Consider the following 17,392-nt stretch of genomic DNA (forward strand, 5'->3'; position numbering starts at 1 on the left):
GAAATATCCTGATTCACATTCACTACATTAAGATATTAGACAAGATGTTATTTTTAAATGTTCTGTGTGATTGGTGAAAATCACAACAAGAGCCGCAACAAAGATCTAATGAACAGAATGACAACAAAGGCAGTAGCCTTTAAACTGTGTGGCAACAAAGGCAGCTGCCTTCGTTTACATATCAGTGGCAGTTTCTGTTGACACCGGAGATGCCTCTACGAGCTACCGCTGCCACGATTTGAGCTTCCCCTTACTGGTAGCAAGCGGAACCACATTCATAGGTGATTTTCAGGTGGGTAACTCCAGGTTACTTCTGCTATGAATTTTATATCGTGTTGTTTGAGTCGTTCCTCTTCCTCATGTGTGTTGTTGATGTGTGTTTTTAGAGGATGGGAGAACACTTTCCTGCTCCTCTGCCTCAGAGAGCCATCTATGGCTTTGTGCTTTTCCTCGGCTCACAGTTTGGCTTCTGTAAGTCTGATCCTTCAGTTTGTATATTAACTAACTGAAGGAGTGATAATTTATTATTATTATTTCTCTGTGTGTCTGCTTTGGTTGAACATGCTCCAGATGTAGGTTAATTCTTCAGGGTTATGGGGATTGTTAATGAATGGAGTGTCTTGTCTGTAATGTGAATGTCTCTCCACAGTTCTGTATTGCCTGTGGGCTTTCATCCCTGAGGAGTGGCTTCATTCGATAGGACTGACGTACTGGCCTCAGAAGTAAGTGGAAAACACTGTGATCGGATATTATCCATTAATGAGTTTTGTTCCTGGAGGTTTGCTGAAACATTTTGTCTGGTGCAGATACTGGGCTCTCGCGGTGCCGATCTATCTGATGGTTGCTTTGATGATCTCTTTTCTGTTGCTGTTTGGAGTCAACATGAACAACACGGCTCCACTTGACTCCATGGACAACATCACAGGTGAGGACATGCCCATGTATTATGAATAAAGAAAGAAATGAATTATAACAATTATCCAATAGAATTCTCAATGGGAATTGTAAAAGCATTTTAAAAGCTCAAAGTATGATGTACTGTAATTGTTTGTTTAGCTGTATGTTACTCTCAACTCCATTTCATTAGAAAAAATAAATAAATAAATGAAAAAATACAGTTTAGGCCCTTATGAACACATTTTTTGAATCAGTTAATAAACACAAATTCACACAGTATTCCAAACACAGCATGAAAGGTGGGGACATTGTAAACCACAAACATGGACTTACACTATGTTGTATACAATGATCAAACGTAAATATACATGTTAGACCTCATCACAAACATCTTATACGAGAAGAGGAGTTACTCAACACCTCGAATGTCTCCTTACCATCACAGATGTGTTTGCCCGAGGCCAGAAGACAGAAAGTAAAAACCACAAGGGGCGAATACCCAGACTGAGAGATGTTCCCATCAGCGAAGTCAACCAAAGGTTCTACTTGTCGCCCAAATGATGCCAAGCAGAGACTGATCTTTGCCGGAGGGAGAGAAGAAGTGAAGCTGCTCTGGATTTACTGTAACTATAATATCTTATAAACTGTAAATATCTTCCATATGTTACGAATCTAACCTCAATGCCTGCTGCTAAATGATTAGGAGGTGCTGAAGCAGTCCAGTGTGTTTATAATATTTGAAATAAATGTTAAAATAAAAGATAAACAGGTTAACAGTGCTTTGACAGACAAAGCAGAGACAGGATACTCTGGAGTAATTGTAAGATGCGTTCACACAGATGTGTTCACAACAGTAAAGAAAAGCAGTAGGAAGCTGTAAAAGATAATAGGAGCAGTAAAAAGATGAAGTGTGGTTTCATAAGGGGACTGTTGGACCATTGTTGTTTGTTTATGGATTCATTTGGATGTATCTGCATTTGTTTGTAGTTCGTATTCCCTCCACTGGGGGGCGATTACGCACAGCTTTGCGCACAGCCAAAAACATTACAGAAGAAGACTGTGCCTCCATGACACTCGCCATCTATTTCCCTTTTTCTCTCGTCCAGTGATTGTATCTTGCGTTTCGGGGACACATGGCCTTCGCTCTGCCGGTGTGGCTCGCCATCCAGGAGGAGCTGCTCAGACACACGGACTCGGACAGCGACACCCGGAGCTGCTTCGACGACCTGGACGATGACGCTCTGTTCCAGACGTTCCACCTCACCAGACCCTGCATCACCTTCATCACAGAAACCGTCCAGAGCCGCATGCAGACGCAGCCTCAGGAGAAACCGGAGCTGCCCCTGGACGCCATGGTCATGGTGGCGCTCAACTATTACGCGCACGGCATCTCCTCCGCCGCCGTGCTGCAGAGGGTCGGCCTGAGCCAGATGGACCAAGCCGCCGCCGCCATCGCCATGGTCTCCGTGCTCATCGCGGGCTTGTGCGACCAGTTCGTCTCGTTCCCGCTGACCGGGGACGCCAAAGCCAACGTCGCCGTGAAGATCAAGGGGCTGTGCGGGATCCCCAACGTGCTGGGCATCCTGGCCCCGGCTCACTTCAAGATCCGAGCGTCCCCGTACGAGAGGAGCTCCTTCCGGTCCTTCGTCAACACCCTGGGCTACACGTCCGTGGTGAGCCAGATCATCTGCGACTCCGAGGGCAACGTCCTCAGCGTGGAGAGCTGCTGCGTGGGCAGCACCGGCGAGCAGGAGATGTGGGAGTCGTCGGACAAAGGGAGGGAGATAGAGAAGGAGCTGCTCGGGCAGTTCTGGGTGATCGGTAAGATGACAACCACAAGCAAGCATGGAAGAGACACGTTTGATCATGTGAAAGACAAACTACTCACCCCTGTGCCGATGGAGGTGGTGGGTGGAGTGTTAGAGTCCACAAAACACTTCTGGAGTTTCAGGGGGTAAACAGCGTTGCAGCCAAATCCAATACAGTTGAAGTAAATGGTCACCAATTTTTCAAATGTAAAAAAACCAACAGAAAATGCCTTGTGTGGTGTCATCCAAGTGTCCGTAAGCCCCTACATTCAAATTCGACTTGAAAACAGCGTCATTTACTCTGTTTATATTCTAAATGTCCGCTGTTATCCTCCTAGTTACTTCTGCAGTTCTCGCAATACCTACGAGGTCTCGCTGATCTAAAACAACGTGTAAATGATGGTGTTTCGAGTCTAATGAATGTCGGGGCTTACCGACATTCGGATGACACCACAGGAGCTGCAACGCTGTTTACCCCCTGAAACTCCAAAAGTGTTATGTGGACTCAAACACTTCAATCACCCCTCTATACAGGGGTGAGTAGACAGAGTGAATTTTCATTTTTGGGTGAACTATCCCTTTAACCTGTTTCAATATGTTTTCATGTGCTTTTGTGTAAGATAATACCATTCTCTCACACACACACACACACAAGCTTCTCCGTTGACCCACTAGACAATAAACACAGTAGAAAAGTCCATCACAATGAATGCTCCAGAGATGTCTTCACTTATCGCAAACTTTACTGTGTTTTAAGTTCTAAAATCCATCGGATAAAATTCCTATTAACAGTTTGAAATCCTGTCCACTGTCAATCCCTGAAACTGCGTCACAATGCTGCTTTAAAAATGATTACAATTGTTTTGTGTAGCTGCACAGTTGAGTGACTCAATTTGGTGGAATGATTTCTGTGAGACGTGTAAAGTTGTGATTCACATTATCAGAGGACATTACATTGCAATACTACCTGTAGCAGTAATATTTCACTGGTCCTAATAACTGCATTGTCTTGTGTCTCTCTTAAAGGTGGAAGAGGATACCAGTTAAGCAAAAATGTCCTGCCTCCTCTGGCGGCACCTGCGACTGACAGCGAGAACCGCTTCAACGAGGCCCACGCAAAGATCCTGAACGTCATGCGGACAACGCTCGGCTCCATGAAGAGGCGCTTCAGGTGTCTGATGCAACTCGGCTTCGCAAAGGAAGCCACTTTGGACAAAAAGTCCAACATCATCAAGACGTGCTGCGTCCTGCACAACATCGCAATGAAGTTCTCCGTCCCTCCCCCGCCTGCAGCTGGTAAAATTGAGCCCCTACACCAGGGCAGGCAGGTGACATCTACAGCAGAGGTCAACGCAGAGGTCCTACAAGCCAGACAGAAAGTCATCGAGAGTAGCTTTTCTTTAGCCTCCAGTAGCCCGGACCCACCGGGGGACAACACCACGGAGGAGAAAGCGTGAACAGAGCAGGTGTGTCGTCTGCTCTAGGAAGCAGGACAAGAGCATCGCTGACATTCTGAGACATGAAGGACAAACACTGGAACTAAAACACTGCTCATGTCGCTGGAGGTTCTCAGTCGGAGGCTCGTTGCTTACTGTCACTCTTCAGTTCTGACACCAATTTGTAAATATGACAACATACCATTTTTTAAACATGTTTGCAGACTTGATAAAACACATTCGGGTATTTGTTCTTACAAAATGTTTTATTTCTTGTACAAATAGATATACACTATTTTCTACCTACATTTGTTATTGTTAATAAAGGTAATTTTAAAAAATTAGATTTTTCTGGAGAGTTGCTTCCTCACACAATAACAATATTTGGGAAATTCAAGCAAAACCTAACAAGGTTTGCGATGCATATATAGTACATATATAACTCAAAACTTCATATTTACAGTTTATAACAAAATATAGTATATTAACTTTAGGATTATATATTTTCTCTCAGTGCACAAAAGTCTATCTTGCGTTAACGAAACTCTTTGAGTGCAGTGGCGTTGACGTATATCATTTCTGAGTTCTCGTATATGGCTTCTTCCGTCATCTCCTGCTGCGGCAGACAGTCCATGATGCATTGGTGCAGGAACACGTACTGGGACTGAAAAGAAATGCGCAGATAAGAAAAGCAGAAATAATACGTTGCTGTTTACTTAGAGTATAACTGTATGTACACACTGCATTCTGGCTGATGCTTGTCTGCAGAGTTGCCACAGAAGGGGTTAAACACATTCAGTAAACAGACAAGACAGTTAATGTGCGAATAAACAGTGATGCAGTGAGGTCCAATGAAATCAAGACTTCAGTTGTAACTCATAAAAGTAATACAAATTATGTTGTATAGATCAGTGGCCCTAACATAGACACAACAATCCATGGACACACTACTGATTTCCTCTAAAAATAACACAGATCTTAACAAAAGACTCATCAAATAATCATGAGTATCAAAGGGACAATATTTGGTAAAAATTCTCAGACATCGATTGTAATTGAATATTAATGGTACGCTACATTTTTACTTAGAAATTTAAAAATGGCTAACAAATGCTTCCGTATCCTGGTATTGTGTCCCGAGCTGTGTCTAAAAATAAATCAAACAAGACCCGACTGTTCCTCAGAGAAATATGAGTACTGAAGGAAGCAACTTAATAGGTTCAGCTTTACCTCTGTCTGCACCATGTGTGGTCGACTTAGTCTCATCTTGTGCACGAAACCGTTGATGCTCACTGCCTTGTTTTGGTCGAGCTGCTGAAGCAGCACATCCAGGGCGATGATGGTGCCTGTCCTCCCCACTCCAGCACTAGGAGAGAGACAACATGGCGAAAGGTGAACAGTTGATCATCATGTAAAAGTCCTGATGTTTCGATGTGGATGTTAAATTTCAGATTGAAATCTCCAACTGCTGACCCTGAACAAATACCCTTGGGGACCTTCTCAGTCACTACTAAGACAGAAAACATCCCTAAAATGTTCTGGCTCTATGTAACTTCGGTATGTGGGTCAGTCTCCTGGGAGAAGTGTGGAACTGACTGATAGCCGCAGCTTCAACTGTCAGAATCAGGTCCAGCGAGTTCAAGAGTAATGCTGAACTGTAGATCAGTTAAAAAGACTAAGAAGTCATTAAAAACCAGAGTCAAAAATCAGATATTCATCAAAGAAACTTTTGAAATAACAGAGCTTTGTGTATTTAATACAGTGGCAGCTCTTCTGGTTCCGGAAGCCGGGGATCATGGGTAATATCCTCTGTTCAGTGGTGTTACAGTAAGGTGAGAGGGACTACACAGTCAGAGATCCGGTCTGGCTCCCTTTTTCTCTACATGTCAACCTATCTACCTAGTCTCTCGGTCCCCAATGTGTGGCTGCAGAGGGCGCTGTTGCTCAGTCAAAGCTACATAGGGCTGCTTTAAGAGAATCACTCGTACCTGCAGTGAACTACAGTTGGTGCTCCGGTGCCTTCTCTCTCTATGTGCCGTCTCACCAGTCCTCTGAACTGGATCAGGTCTTTGGTGCCCTGTGGCACTCCGTGGTCGGGCCAGGCTGTGAAGTGGAAATGTCTCACGGTGCGCTCCTCCGACATGTTTCTCTGTGAAGACGATTCACAAAGAGGGATTTAAAAATACCGTAGCTCGACTTCTTGAACCAAATATAGTGGCAGGTAAATGATATTCAGAAGTTGCCGTCGTACATGACAAGAATTGCCTCATGAACAGCAAAATACATAATTCAATGAGGACTGTCACACTTTGCTTCAGAGCGACGTGCTATTACCCAACTTATTCAGTTATACAAAATGTTTAGAGGTGTTTCATACATTTTTCACACTAAATTCCCTCAATGTCCAGTGGGGCTCCCGGTGCTCAGATCTGACGGTGATCAAGACTTCTCCGTGCAGACGAGGCTTTCTGTCTGCAGGCCAATATTGGTCACACTTGGTCTAGGCACAGGAAATAGAAGGGGGAAAAAAAGGTTTGCAACAAACAGAAGTCTCAGGTCTATGTCAGCGCTTTGTGGTGACTTCAAAACCAGCACAGAAAAGTTTCCACAGTCAGGTCGCACGCATTGTCGCTACTCGACACCACATTACTTCTATGAGCGAAGTATTTACATCAGCTCCAAAAATTTGAAGGTAGCACTTTCTTACTCAGAGCTTCCTGGAGACTCACCCGTCCTAATTCGACGCAGTTGGTTACCATGACGATGCCTTTCACTTTTTGCTCCCAAATCATCCTCCAGAAATCAGTGGCCGTGGAGGGCAGAGGACCCTGAGTGGCGATGTACTCAGTTTTGCTGTTGAAACCCTGAAAAGCAAATGTCAAAGTCTCTAGCATTTACTTCCCATATTGTTTGGTATGAAATAAAACACCGGTGTGCGCTCATGAACTCAGAAGAAAAATTGCCAGACTTCAAATAAATGTGCATGTTTTAGCAGCTAATATATGATATGATAATAATAAACTTTATTTATGCAGCACTTTTAAAAACAAAGTTACAAAGTACTTTACAAGAATAAACAGGGATTAGGACATTTCAGGACTGTAGTGTGGTGCTGGTATAGTGGTGTACAATATTTTCACAGAATAATACCTACTGGCATGTAATTGGCATTAATGTAGTCAGAGGTCCCTTTGGATTTGGACGCTGTTAGTTTCACTCGACTCCAGTTGTCTAGGATGAAACAAGTGAGGATGGTTTAACTGCAAAGCTCCACAGTGAAGAAGACACTGCTTAAAACAACGAGGCGTGGAACATTTCATGCATTTCTATTGTGGTCCAGCAGGTCAGATAGATCTTACATGACAGCACGTTGTTGAAACGATTCTTTTTTCGATTCTCAGGTTGATCCGCCGCTTTTTTTGACTGCTCTGTGCCGACAAGTTGGAGGTGCTGCATGGGGATCAATGGAAATCAAATGAAACAGATACAATTTCACAGTCCTGCACAAAAACAGGAAGAAAACTAAGAGGACGTACAAAATATATATATTTTCAATGCACCTCATATTCTTCGCTGAAACCTTTGTTGTCATCCTCACTCAAATGGAAGAAGTGGCTGGGAAACTCTGCTACTGATATAGTTCTAATAATGAAAAAGAATGTACATGTCACACTTACTGAAAAACATACATTTCACGAAATAAAGATTGACATTAATCTTATAGTATAGTTTAATAAGTGGTAAACAACAAAGTATATGTCAAATGTATGTTTTTGTCTGTATATTTGTTTGTTTGTTAGCAGGATTATGCAAAAACTACAAAACTGATTTCCATGAAATTTTCTTCAATATGGCATGGTCGGGCGTTTTTTCAAAATTTCTGTTGATTTATCAAAAAAAAATCAATGTAATTTTGTGCAGATCCAAATTAAAATCTGGATCTAGTGAATTTAAATGTGGTTTCATTGAGGACTATTGGGCCTTGGTGAAGATGTGCACTCTGCTGAGTCCCATTCTGATTAATGAACTGCTTTTACTACACAGACGGACACTGACAGTGGTGTTACCATCATGCAGAGATGATTTACCGTTTACTTACCTGTAGCTTTTACGGGATAGTTTGGATCCACTACGGAATTGGTGTTTTCTGTTGTGGGAAAGAAGGAGGTTAACTGACAGAGAACAATCCAGGGACTTTTAGGACATTACAGTTTTGTCACTGTGGCAGCACCAACCTGATCAAATCTGGTCGTTTAAGCAAAATGAAGAGAACCATGCAGACCAGGGCAATAAGAAGCAGCACCCCCAGCACTGACCCTGCAATGACTCCTGCAAGGAGTAACATCTGGATTAATTGTTTAGACACACAGCAGAAAAGTCCCTTATCTTACCACTGGGGGGGATTTTGTCATGTGAGAAATAGGGTAATACCTAAAAAAAACAACTGGTATAAAAACAATGCCAAAAAGCACAATAATGAGGAAATTGTGATCAGGAAACACACCTAAATAGATACTCTGTACACTATAAAGTAACATAATCATTGTGACTCACCCCTTGGATCAGTAGAACACAGAAAGACGAGGGGTTCATAACTTCTCGCATACCCAGAGAGCGAATCTAAAGACACCACATAAGTTCTGGCTGGACTGAATCCAGATATCTTAGTATGCTGTTCCCCGTTTTGAGGCACCATGTGAGTTTGTCCGCTCACGTTCACCTCCACCTCAGTCCACACACCGTCTGGTTTGTCCCAGACTATAAGGATGGAATAGCCATTTTCCGAATACTCACAGTGAGCGTTTAAACTTGGAGGAACTGAGGGTAAAGACGAAAGAGGCACAATCACAAACAACATAACGCTCATGACAGCAGTGTAATAATATGACTTCAATTCATGTATTTCATGACATATAGATCTGATGAAAACTTCCTGTCACTTTAAACTCTGCCCTGTGAAGCAAAGCAAAAATGTATTTGCTTTCTATCCCCATCATAAAGAAATAGTCCAGCATAAAACAGTAATATAAAATGTATCATTAGTTGCACATATAGTCAAGAACCACTTGAAATAACGCCATACTTGTGCTATGTGAATAATAGACTGTAGATAAAGATGGACGACATGACAGCTCCCTAAAAGCCAAATCATCTTGATCGCCCCTTAATGGCTGGCTGCAGCATAGGTCAGAAAACCCGCCCCCTCCATGTTAGCAGACGGAACACGACCGAAACAAAAATTTCTTGAAGATGGTTTTCGTTAACTCTTGAGACACTGATGTTTGTTAAACAGTTGGTTTTAATAAAAAATGCGGACGTCATGAGACTGACTTGCGATTGGTCGAGAGCACGTATCAGCGTGACCTCGATATTGTGGCTCCAAACCGTGATCAGTGCTGCCGGTCTGACTTAAAAAGTGCAGGAATGGCAACACCCGTGTTAGAGATATTAAATTTTTGTACAACATGAGGAGACATGTCATCCATCTTTACATACAGGTAATGGAATAAAGGTTAAAGGTTTTCTGCAGAGTAAAGATTATTTGCCTTTAAGTGCAAACTAAATAAAAAAATATAAGCAACTACAGCACTGCATAAGACACCTCCCACTACCATTGTGGTTAAAAGGCTTTGAAATCTTTAATCTTCAAGTACAGATTGAGGAATATCCTCCTGGTAATTCATATTACTTGCGGGTGTACTTACGGACAATCAGACTGTGGCGACATTGTTCAAAGAGTGTGGAATTACTTTCGTACACAAGTGACACCTCATAGGTTGCGCCAGCGTAAAGACCAGTAAACGACACATCGCCACCTGCAGGACTGACGTGAGTTTCGTTCGCAGTTGCTTTCGAGAACAAGCCTGGAACCATCCCTTGGATCGATGAGTTGGTAACGTGCCAGGCCACACTGGCACAGTCTATGGCTGAAATGGATGAGAAAATAACTGCAGACACAATATTTCACTTGTTGAAGTTAGTGTATAAATGCGAGGGACAGTCTGTGTATACCTGTTACAGTGAAGCCCTCATAAGCAGTGCTGTTGAGTCTGGAGAACAGTGTGATCACGCTGAATAAATACTCTGTCCCGGGCTGCAGAGATGTGACTGAATATGAAACAACATTTGAGGATAATTCTGGGGCGACTGTCACATCAATTCCATTAATCTGAAGTGAGTAGCTCCAGTCTTTATCCACATTCTGCCACTTTAGAGCGAGACTGGTCACAGAGCGTTCAGTCACGTTGACAAGAGACACCGCAGGAGGAACTGTTGAAAAAGGAAGGAAGATTTCACTCGCCATAAAAAACAAACATTTGCACGGTAACTAAGACCCTTACACAGTAAAACACTGTCACATTGTTAATATTTTCAGAAGCTGAAAAAGGCCAGTCACACAGTCGTACGTGAGGTAGAGAGAGAAGTAAGAAAAGAGGACAACATGTCAAAGACATTCTGATATTTTCTGAAAAATCCACCATTGAATAACAAAAAAACAATCTGAAGTCATTTCTGACACATAGTGGTGCAAAAGAGACGAGATCTATATAAAATACATTAGCAAGAAAAAATAAAACACGTTTATAAAACTGTGTGGCTTCTCCTGATTTCACTTCCCTGCAACTGTTTACCTGTGACTCCCAAATATAGACTATGTGTGGCTGTAGTGAATCTGAGTGACGGAACAGCGACATTAACATAACTTACCACCAACGTCAATACAACATAAAGCTCACTTCAAAATTGGCAACACCATTCATATTTAGTGAAGAATCCATTACTAGATGTAATTTGACATATCACAACACACGCTTTGTCCTCCTCTATTTCAAAGTAAGTCAAAACATCTTACCAGTGACTGCAGTGAGGTTCACTCCACTGCTCCTGACGGTTTCAAACACAGTGAAGAGACTGATATCATTTTTAGTTCCACTTCTGAGATCTGAGATCGTGTGTGTCACTTGTTGATCTCTCTCTGATGCAGTGATGTTTATCTCTCCTTTGCTGGACACAAGTGTATATGTGAGGGAGCCGTTGACTTTGTTCCACTGCAGAGTGACACTGGTCTCATTTTGTCCAACAGATTGAAACTGTCCAGCATTTAGAGGAACTATAGGATATAGAGACATGAAGAAGGAACTATATCAAAATCTGATTTATAAAATGACAGTATATCCCCGACAAAATGTTGTGTTTGCATAGTTTTCTTCATAGATAAAAAATGTCATTTAATTCTGTTATGTTATCACAGTCAAAATACAGAGTGAGCAGGTTCCACAGTTAATAAGTAACTTTAAATGTGATATTGTCACAGAGCAGAGTTTTATGGCTGTATAGGAAGATGATTATCTTACCAGTGACTGCAGTGAGGTTCACTCCACTGCTCCTGACGGTTTCAAACACAGTGAAGAGACTGATATCATATTTAGTTCCACTGCTGAGATCTGAGATCGTGTGTGTCACTTGTTGATTTTCCTCTGATGCAGTGACACTTATCTCTCCTTTGATGGACACAAGTGTATATGTGAGGGAGCCGTTGACTTTGTTCCACTGCAGAGTGACACTGGTCTCAGTTTGTCCAACAGATTTAAACTCTGCTGCATTACGAGGATCTGGGAGAAAGAGACATGAAGAAGGAAATGGAAATGTTGTGTTTGCTGAGTTGTTATCACAGATAGAAAGTTAAATTCACTCAGTTCATTTCATCACAGAGATCTGTCGTGGTTCATGTTGTTAAAACATCTTACCAGTGACTGCAGTGAGGTTCACTCCACTGCTCCTGATGGTTTCAAACACAGTGAAGAGACTGAAATCATATTTAGTTCCACTGCTGAGATCTGAGATCGTGTGTGTCACTTGTTGATCTCCCTCTGATGCAGTGACACTTATCTCTCCTTTGCTGGACACAAGTGTATATCTGAGGGAGCCGTTGACTTTGTTCCACTGCAGAGTGACACTGGTCTCATTTTGTCCCACTGATTGAAACTGTCCAGCATTTAGAGGAACTATAGGATAAAGAGACATGAAGAAGGAACTATATCAAAATCGGATTTATAAAATGACAGTATATCCCTGACAAAATGTTGTGTTTGCATAGTTTTCTTCATAGATAAAAAATGTCATTTAATTCTGTTATGTTATCACAGTCAAAATACAGAGTGAGCAAGTTCCACAGTTAATAAGTAACTTTAAATGTGATATTGTCACAGAGCAGAGTTTTATGACTGTATAGGAAGATGATCATCTTACCAGTGACTGCAGTGAGGTTCACTCCACTGCTCCTGACGGTTTCAAACACAGTGAAGAGACTGATATCATATTTAGTTCCACTGCTGAGATCTGAGATCGTGTGTGTCACTTGTTGATCTCCCTCTAATGCAGTGACACTTATCTCTCCTTTGATGGACACAAGTGTATATGTGAGGGAGCCGTTGACTTTGTTCCAATGCAGAGTGACACTGGTCTCATTTTGTCCAACAGATTTAAACTCTGCTGCATTATGAGGAGCTGAGAAGCTGGGAGAAAGAGACAAGGAAATGGAAATGTTGTGTTTGCTGAGTTGTTATCACAGATTAGTTCATTTCATCACAGAGATCTGTCGTGGTTCATGTTGTTAAAACATCTTACCAGTGACTGCAGTGAGGTTCACTCCACTGCTCCTGACGGTTTCAAACACAGTGAAGAGACTGATATCATATTTAGTTCCACTGCTGAGATCTGAGATCGTGTGTGTCACTTGTTGATCTCCCTCTAATGCAATGACATTTATCTCTCCTTTGATGGACACAAGTGTATATGTGAGGGAGCCGTTGACTTTGTTCCACTGCAGAGTGACACTGGTCTCATTTTGTCCAACAGATTGAAACTGTCCAGCATTTAGAGGAACTATAGGATAAAGAGACATGAAGAAGGAACTATATCAAAATCTGATTTATAAAATGACAGTATATCCCTGACAAAATGTTGTGTTTGCATAGTTTTTTTCATCAGTCAAAATACAGAGTGAGCAAGTTCCACAGTTAATAAGTAACTTTAAATGTGATATTGTTACAGAGCAGAGTTTTATGACTGTATAGGAAGATGATCATCTTACCAGTGACTGCAGTGAGGTTCACTCCACTGCTCCTGACGGTTTCAAACACAGTGAAGAGACCGAAATCATATTTAGTTCCACTGCTGAGATCTGAGATCGTGTGTGTCACTTGTTGATCTCCCTCTAATGCAGTGACACTTATCTCTCCTTTGATGGACACAAGTGTATATGTGAGGGAGCCGTTGACTTTGTTCCACTGCAGAGTGACACTGGTCTCAGTTTGTCCAACAGATTTAAACTCTGCTGCATTACGAGGAGCTGGGAGAAAGAGACAAGGAGAAGGAAATGAAATGTTGTGTTTGCTGAGTTGTTATCAGATTAGTTCATTTCATCACAGAGATCTGTCGTGGTTCATGTTGTTAAACATCTTACAGTGACTGCAGGAGTTCCTCACTGCTCCTGAGGTTTCAAACACAGGAAGAGACTGATATCAATTTAGTTCCCTGTGAGATCTGAGATCATGTGTGTCACTTGTTGATCTCCCTCTAATGCAGTGACACTTATCTCTCCTTTGATGGACACAAGTGTATATGTGAGGGAGCCGTTGACTTTGTTCCACTGCAGAGTGACACTGGTCTCAGTTTGTCCAACAGATTTAAACTCTGCTGCATTACGAGGAGCTGGGAGAAAGAGACAAGGAGAAGGAAATGGAAATGTTGTGTTTGCTGAGTTGTTATCACAGATTAGTTCATTTCATCACAGAGATCTGTCGTGGTTCATGTTGTTAAAACATCTTACCAGTGACTGCAGTGAGGTTCACTCCACTGCTCCTGACGGTTTCAAACACAGTGAAGAGACTGATATCATATTTAGTTCCACTGCTGAGATCTGAGATCGTGTGTGTCACTTGTTGATCTCCCTCTAATGCAGTGACACTTATCTCTCCTTTGATGGACACAAGTGTATATGTGAGGGAGCCGTTGACTTTGTTCCACTGCAGAGTGACACTGGTCTCATTTTGTCCAACAGATTGAAACTGTCCAGCATTTAGAGGAACTATAGGATAAAGAGACATGAAGAAGGAACTATATCAAAATCTGATTTATAAAATGACAGTATATCCCTGACAAAATGTTGTGTTTGCATAGTTTTTTTCATAGATAAAAAATTTCATTTCATTTTGTTATTTTATCACAGTCAAAATACAGAGTGAGCAAGTTCCACAGTTAATAAGTAACTTTAAATGTGATATTGTTACAGAGCAGAGTTTTATGACTGTATAGGAAGATGATTATCTTACCAGTGACTGCAGTGAGGTTCACTCCACTGCTGCTGATGGTTTCAAACACAGTGAAGAGACCGAAATCATATTTAGTTCCACTGCTGAGATCTGAGATCGTGTGTGTCACTTGTTGATCTCCCTCTAATGCAGTGACACTTATCTCTCCTTTGATGGACACAAGTGTATATGTGAGGGAGCCGTTGACTTTGTTCCACTGCAGAGTGACACTGGTCTCATTTTGTCCAACAGATTTAAACTCTGCTGCATTACGAGGAGCTGGGAGAAAGAGACAAGAAGAAGGAAATGGAAATGTTGTGTTTGCTGAGTTGTTATCACAGATTAGTTCATTTCAGCACAGAGATCTGTCGATGTTCATGTTGTTAAAACATCTTACCAGTGACTGCAGTGAGGTTCACTCCACTGCTGCTGACGGTTTCAAACACAGTGAAGAGACTGAAATCATATTTAGTTCCACTGCTGAGATCTGAGATCGTGTGTGTCACTTGTTGATTTCCCTCTGATGCAATGACATTTATCTCTCCTTTGATGGACACAAGTGTATATGTGAGGGAGCCGTTGACTTTGTTCCACTGCAGAGTGACACTGGTCTCATTTTGTCCAACAGATTTAAACTCTGCTGCATTACGAGGAGCTGGGAGAAAGAGACAAGAAGAAGGAAATGGAAATGTTGTGTTTGCTGAGTTGTTATCACAGATTAGTTCATTTCAGCACAGAGATCTGTCGATGTTCATGTTGTTAAAACATCTTACCAGTGACTGCAGTGAGGTTCACTCCACTGCTGCTGACGGTTTCAAACACAGTGAAGAGACTGAAATCATATTTAGTTCCACTGCTGAGATCTGAGATCGTGTGTGTCACTTGTTGATTTCCCTCTGATGCAGTGACACTTATCTCTCCTTTGTTGGATACAAGTGTATATGTGAGGATGTTTTCCACTTTGTTCCACTGCAGGGTGACACTGGTCTCATTTTGTCCAACAGGTTTAAAGCCCTCTGCATTAGCAGGAGCTGGGATTTAAGAGTTAGAAAGAAGAAGCTGTAACAATATTTGATATAAAGTATGTTGTATTAATGATTACAACGAGCTAGCATGTGAGGAAACACTGAGCAGTAATCATATGAAAGGTTTGATATTATACTAAAGATATTGCAAGTTGCATGATCATCCTCCTCAACTGATAAACAGGACCAGTCATTGTAATAATATAAAAATAAATATAATAATTTTAACATGAGCTTAACATGTAAACATGGGCCAACTACTTCAAAGTCCCCAATCAGCAACAGCTTTAATGCTGTTCAGAGGTGAGGAACTATTTTCCCACCAAGGGCCAATACATTATATACACACACACACGTATACATGGCTGTCATTAAAAAATATATATTTTCACAGTTATATGTTTTTCTAACCAAACTGTCTTTCTGGCCATAGGAGGTTCCCCACCCCTGGTTTAATGTGAGACTCTTAGTATAATCATTATTGATTTATGGTATTTAAATAAGTCTGCTCTATGATACACGAAAATAAAAAAACATGAAACTAAAGATAACAGACATCGGCTCATACTTACGAGGTTTCGTTGTTGAAGGGGTTGTCATCAGAGTAGTTTGGAGTGTGGTTGTCGTTACTATTTCTGTTGCATTTGTCACTGTCACTATTGACTCTGGGTTTGGTGTCGATGTACCGGAGCCGGTGTAACCCTGAAAACATAAGATTTGATGAGGCACGAGAGAGAAATGACCTAAACCCCAAAAACCACAAAGTTTAGTTTAATAAAAAAAACGACGACTTCTTCTGACTGTGGAATTCACACAGAGCTCCGCCGCAGTCTCGAGCTGAATATCATTTCTGCTTTTTATTGTATCTGTATCGCAATGTTCAAATATACAGCATTACTGTGTTCTGCTGTCAACAATTTCTAAACTTTGGAAACTTCCAAAATTTTAGAGACAAGCAGGAAATGTCAGAGTACAAATGATGGTACAGTTTTAAGTTAGTACTTCTTCTTCCAAATGAACAATTATAACAACGCCTAAAATTCAGACACAGCAACCATTGCCTTTTATTTAAATAAAATCAAATAATACACATTAAATACAGATATTGTGTATATACGTTATAATACATAACTAAAATGCCATATCTATAAAACTGTATCCAGCTATAACACCTTATCTAGAATATCATATAACGATAAAGGTTTTAGATACAGCTCCCTTTGTAGTTTTACATTGAGACATGTCCTCGTTGCTGCTTTTGTTTTGACAGTTTACTTCCACATCTCATCTTCATTATAATTCATATCAGGCATTGAGGCTTGACTGTGGTTTTGGTTGCAAAGTTTCCTATTGTTGAGTCTAATCTGCTGCAGAAAGGAGATACACTATCTGATGACTATGAAAGTGGAAAGTGAAAGAAAAAAAGAAAACTTACCCCGAGAAGACTCCAGACGACGCCGAGCAGCAGCAGCGAGTGGTCTGAGGTGAAAGATAAAGGCTTCATCTTCGTTATAGTTTATTAAGTTACTCACATATTATGAACTTGTTAAATTCCGTTGTTGTCCCGAGATAAACTTTTTCAGTAGCAGTGTGTTGACAGACACAACACTTAAGGCTGGCGAAGAATTTCTTTCAGCCTGTGCTGACGCGGACCAATATTCACTTTTCTCCAGCGGTGTTGACTTTTAATTCTCAACCTCGTCCTCCTCTCATAACCTCTGCTCCCCACTCATAATGGCAAGTGACTAAGCAAATGGCTGCTTCTCGGTTTTTTTGGCCTTGAACAACCACAGAGACCTTTGCCCCGCCTGTTACTTCCTTATTAACGGTCAATGTGTGCAGCTTGTCAAAGGTGCGTCAATCAAATAATTTTTATTGTTTCACATATTTATTAGTGCTGGTTGCGTTATATC

At 41.4% G+C, this 17,392-nt stretch overlaps 2 protein-coding genes across 7 annotated transcripts; one reads left to right on the plus strand and one right to left on the minus strand.

Moving 5' to 3' along the window:
- The first annotated feature begins 103 nt into the window (after positions 1-103).
- On the plus strand, positions 104-4,485 carry si:dkey-197c15.6 (putative nuclease HARBI1). 3 transcript variants are annotated; one of them, XR_004694471.2, is made up of 6 exons: positions 104-292; positions 387-471; positions 650-722; positions 807-925; positions 1,343-1,520; positions 2,004-2,143. XR_004694471.2 is itself a non-coding variant. In XM_035146096.2 (3 exons), the coding sequence occupies exons 2-3, from the start codon at positions 2,031-2,033 to the stop codon at positions 4,160-4,162; spliced, it is 1,119 nt and encodes a 372-aa protein (XP_035001987.1). In that variant the 5' UTR covers positions 1,380-1,520; positions 2,004-2,030; the 3' UTR covers positions 4,163-4,485. The 3 variants fall into 3 exon arrangements, 1 of the variants encoding a protein (XP_035001987.1); XR_004694472.2 differs by having other exon boundaries at positions 104-471; XM_035146096.2 differs by lacking the exons at positions 104-292; positions 387-471; positions 650-722; positions 807-925 and adding an exon at positions 3,732-4,485 and having other exon boundaries at positions 1,380-1,520; positions 2,004-2,718.
- LOC118100932 (receptor-type tyrosine-protein phosphatase H) lies at positions 4,389-17,249 on the minus strand. 4 transcript variants are annotated; one of them, XM_047338361.1, is made up of 24 exons: positions 16,915-17,249; positions 16,052-16,181; positions 15,228-15,485; positions 14,852-15,109; positions 14,476-14,733; positions 13,974-14,231; positions 12,770-13,027; positions 12,392-12,649; positions 11,890-12,147; positions 11,497-11,754; positions 10,995-11,252; positions 10,154-10,411; positions 9,847-10,068; positions 8,696-8,959; positions 8,377-8,470; positions 8,241-8,288; positions 7,702-7,783; positions 7,501-7,591; positions 7,296-7,372; positions 6,871-7,005; positions 6,519-6,641; positions 6,130-6,290; positions 5,372-5,507; positions 4,389-4,805 (listed from the first exon to the last, which is right to left on the minus strand). In XM_047338361.1, exons 1-24 carry the CDS (start codon positions 16,981-16,983, stop codon positions 4,677-4,679), a joined length of 4,341 nt encoding a protein of 1,446 aa, XP_047194317.1. In that variant the 5' UTR covers positions 16,984-17,249; the 3' UTR covers positions 4,389-4,676. The 4 variants fall into 4 exon arrangements, with proteins under 4 accessions (XP_047194317.1, XP_047194319.1, XP_047194318.1 ...); XM_047338363.1 differs by lacking the exon at positions 11,890-12,147; XM_047338362.1 differs by lacking the exon at positions 14,476-14,733 and having other exon boundaries at positions 16,915-17,247.
- Between the last annotated feature and the right edge of the window lie 143 nt (positions 17,250-17,392).

Source organism: Hippoglossus stenolepis, chromosome 21 (genome assembly GCF_022539355.2).
Source record: "Hippoglossus stenolepis isolate QCI-W04-F060 chromosome 21, HSTE1.2, whole genome shotgun sequence".
Taxonomy (NCBI): domain Eukaryota; kingdom Metazoa; phylum Chordata; class Actinopteri; order Pleuronectiformes; family Pleuronectidae; genus Hippoglossus; species Hippoglossus stenolepis.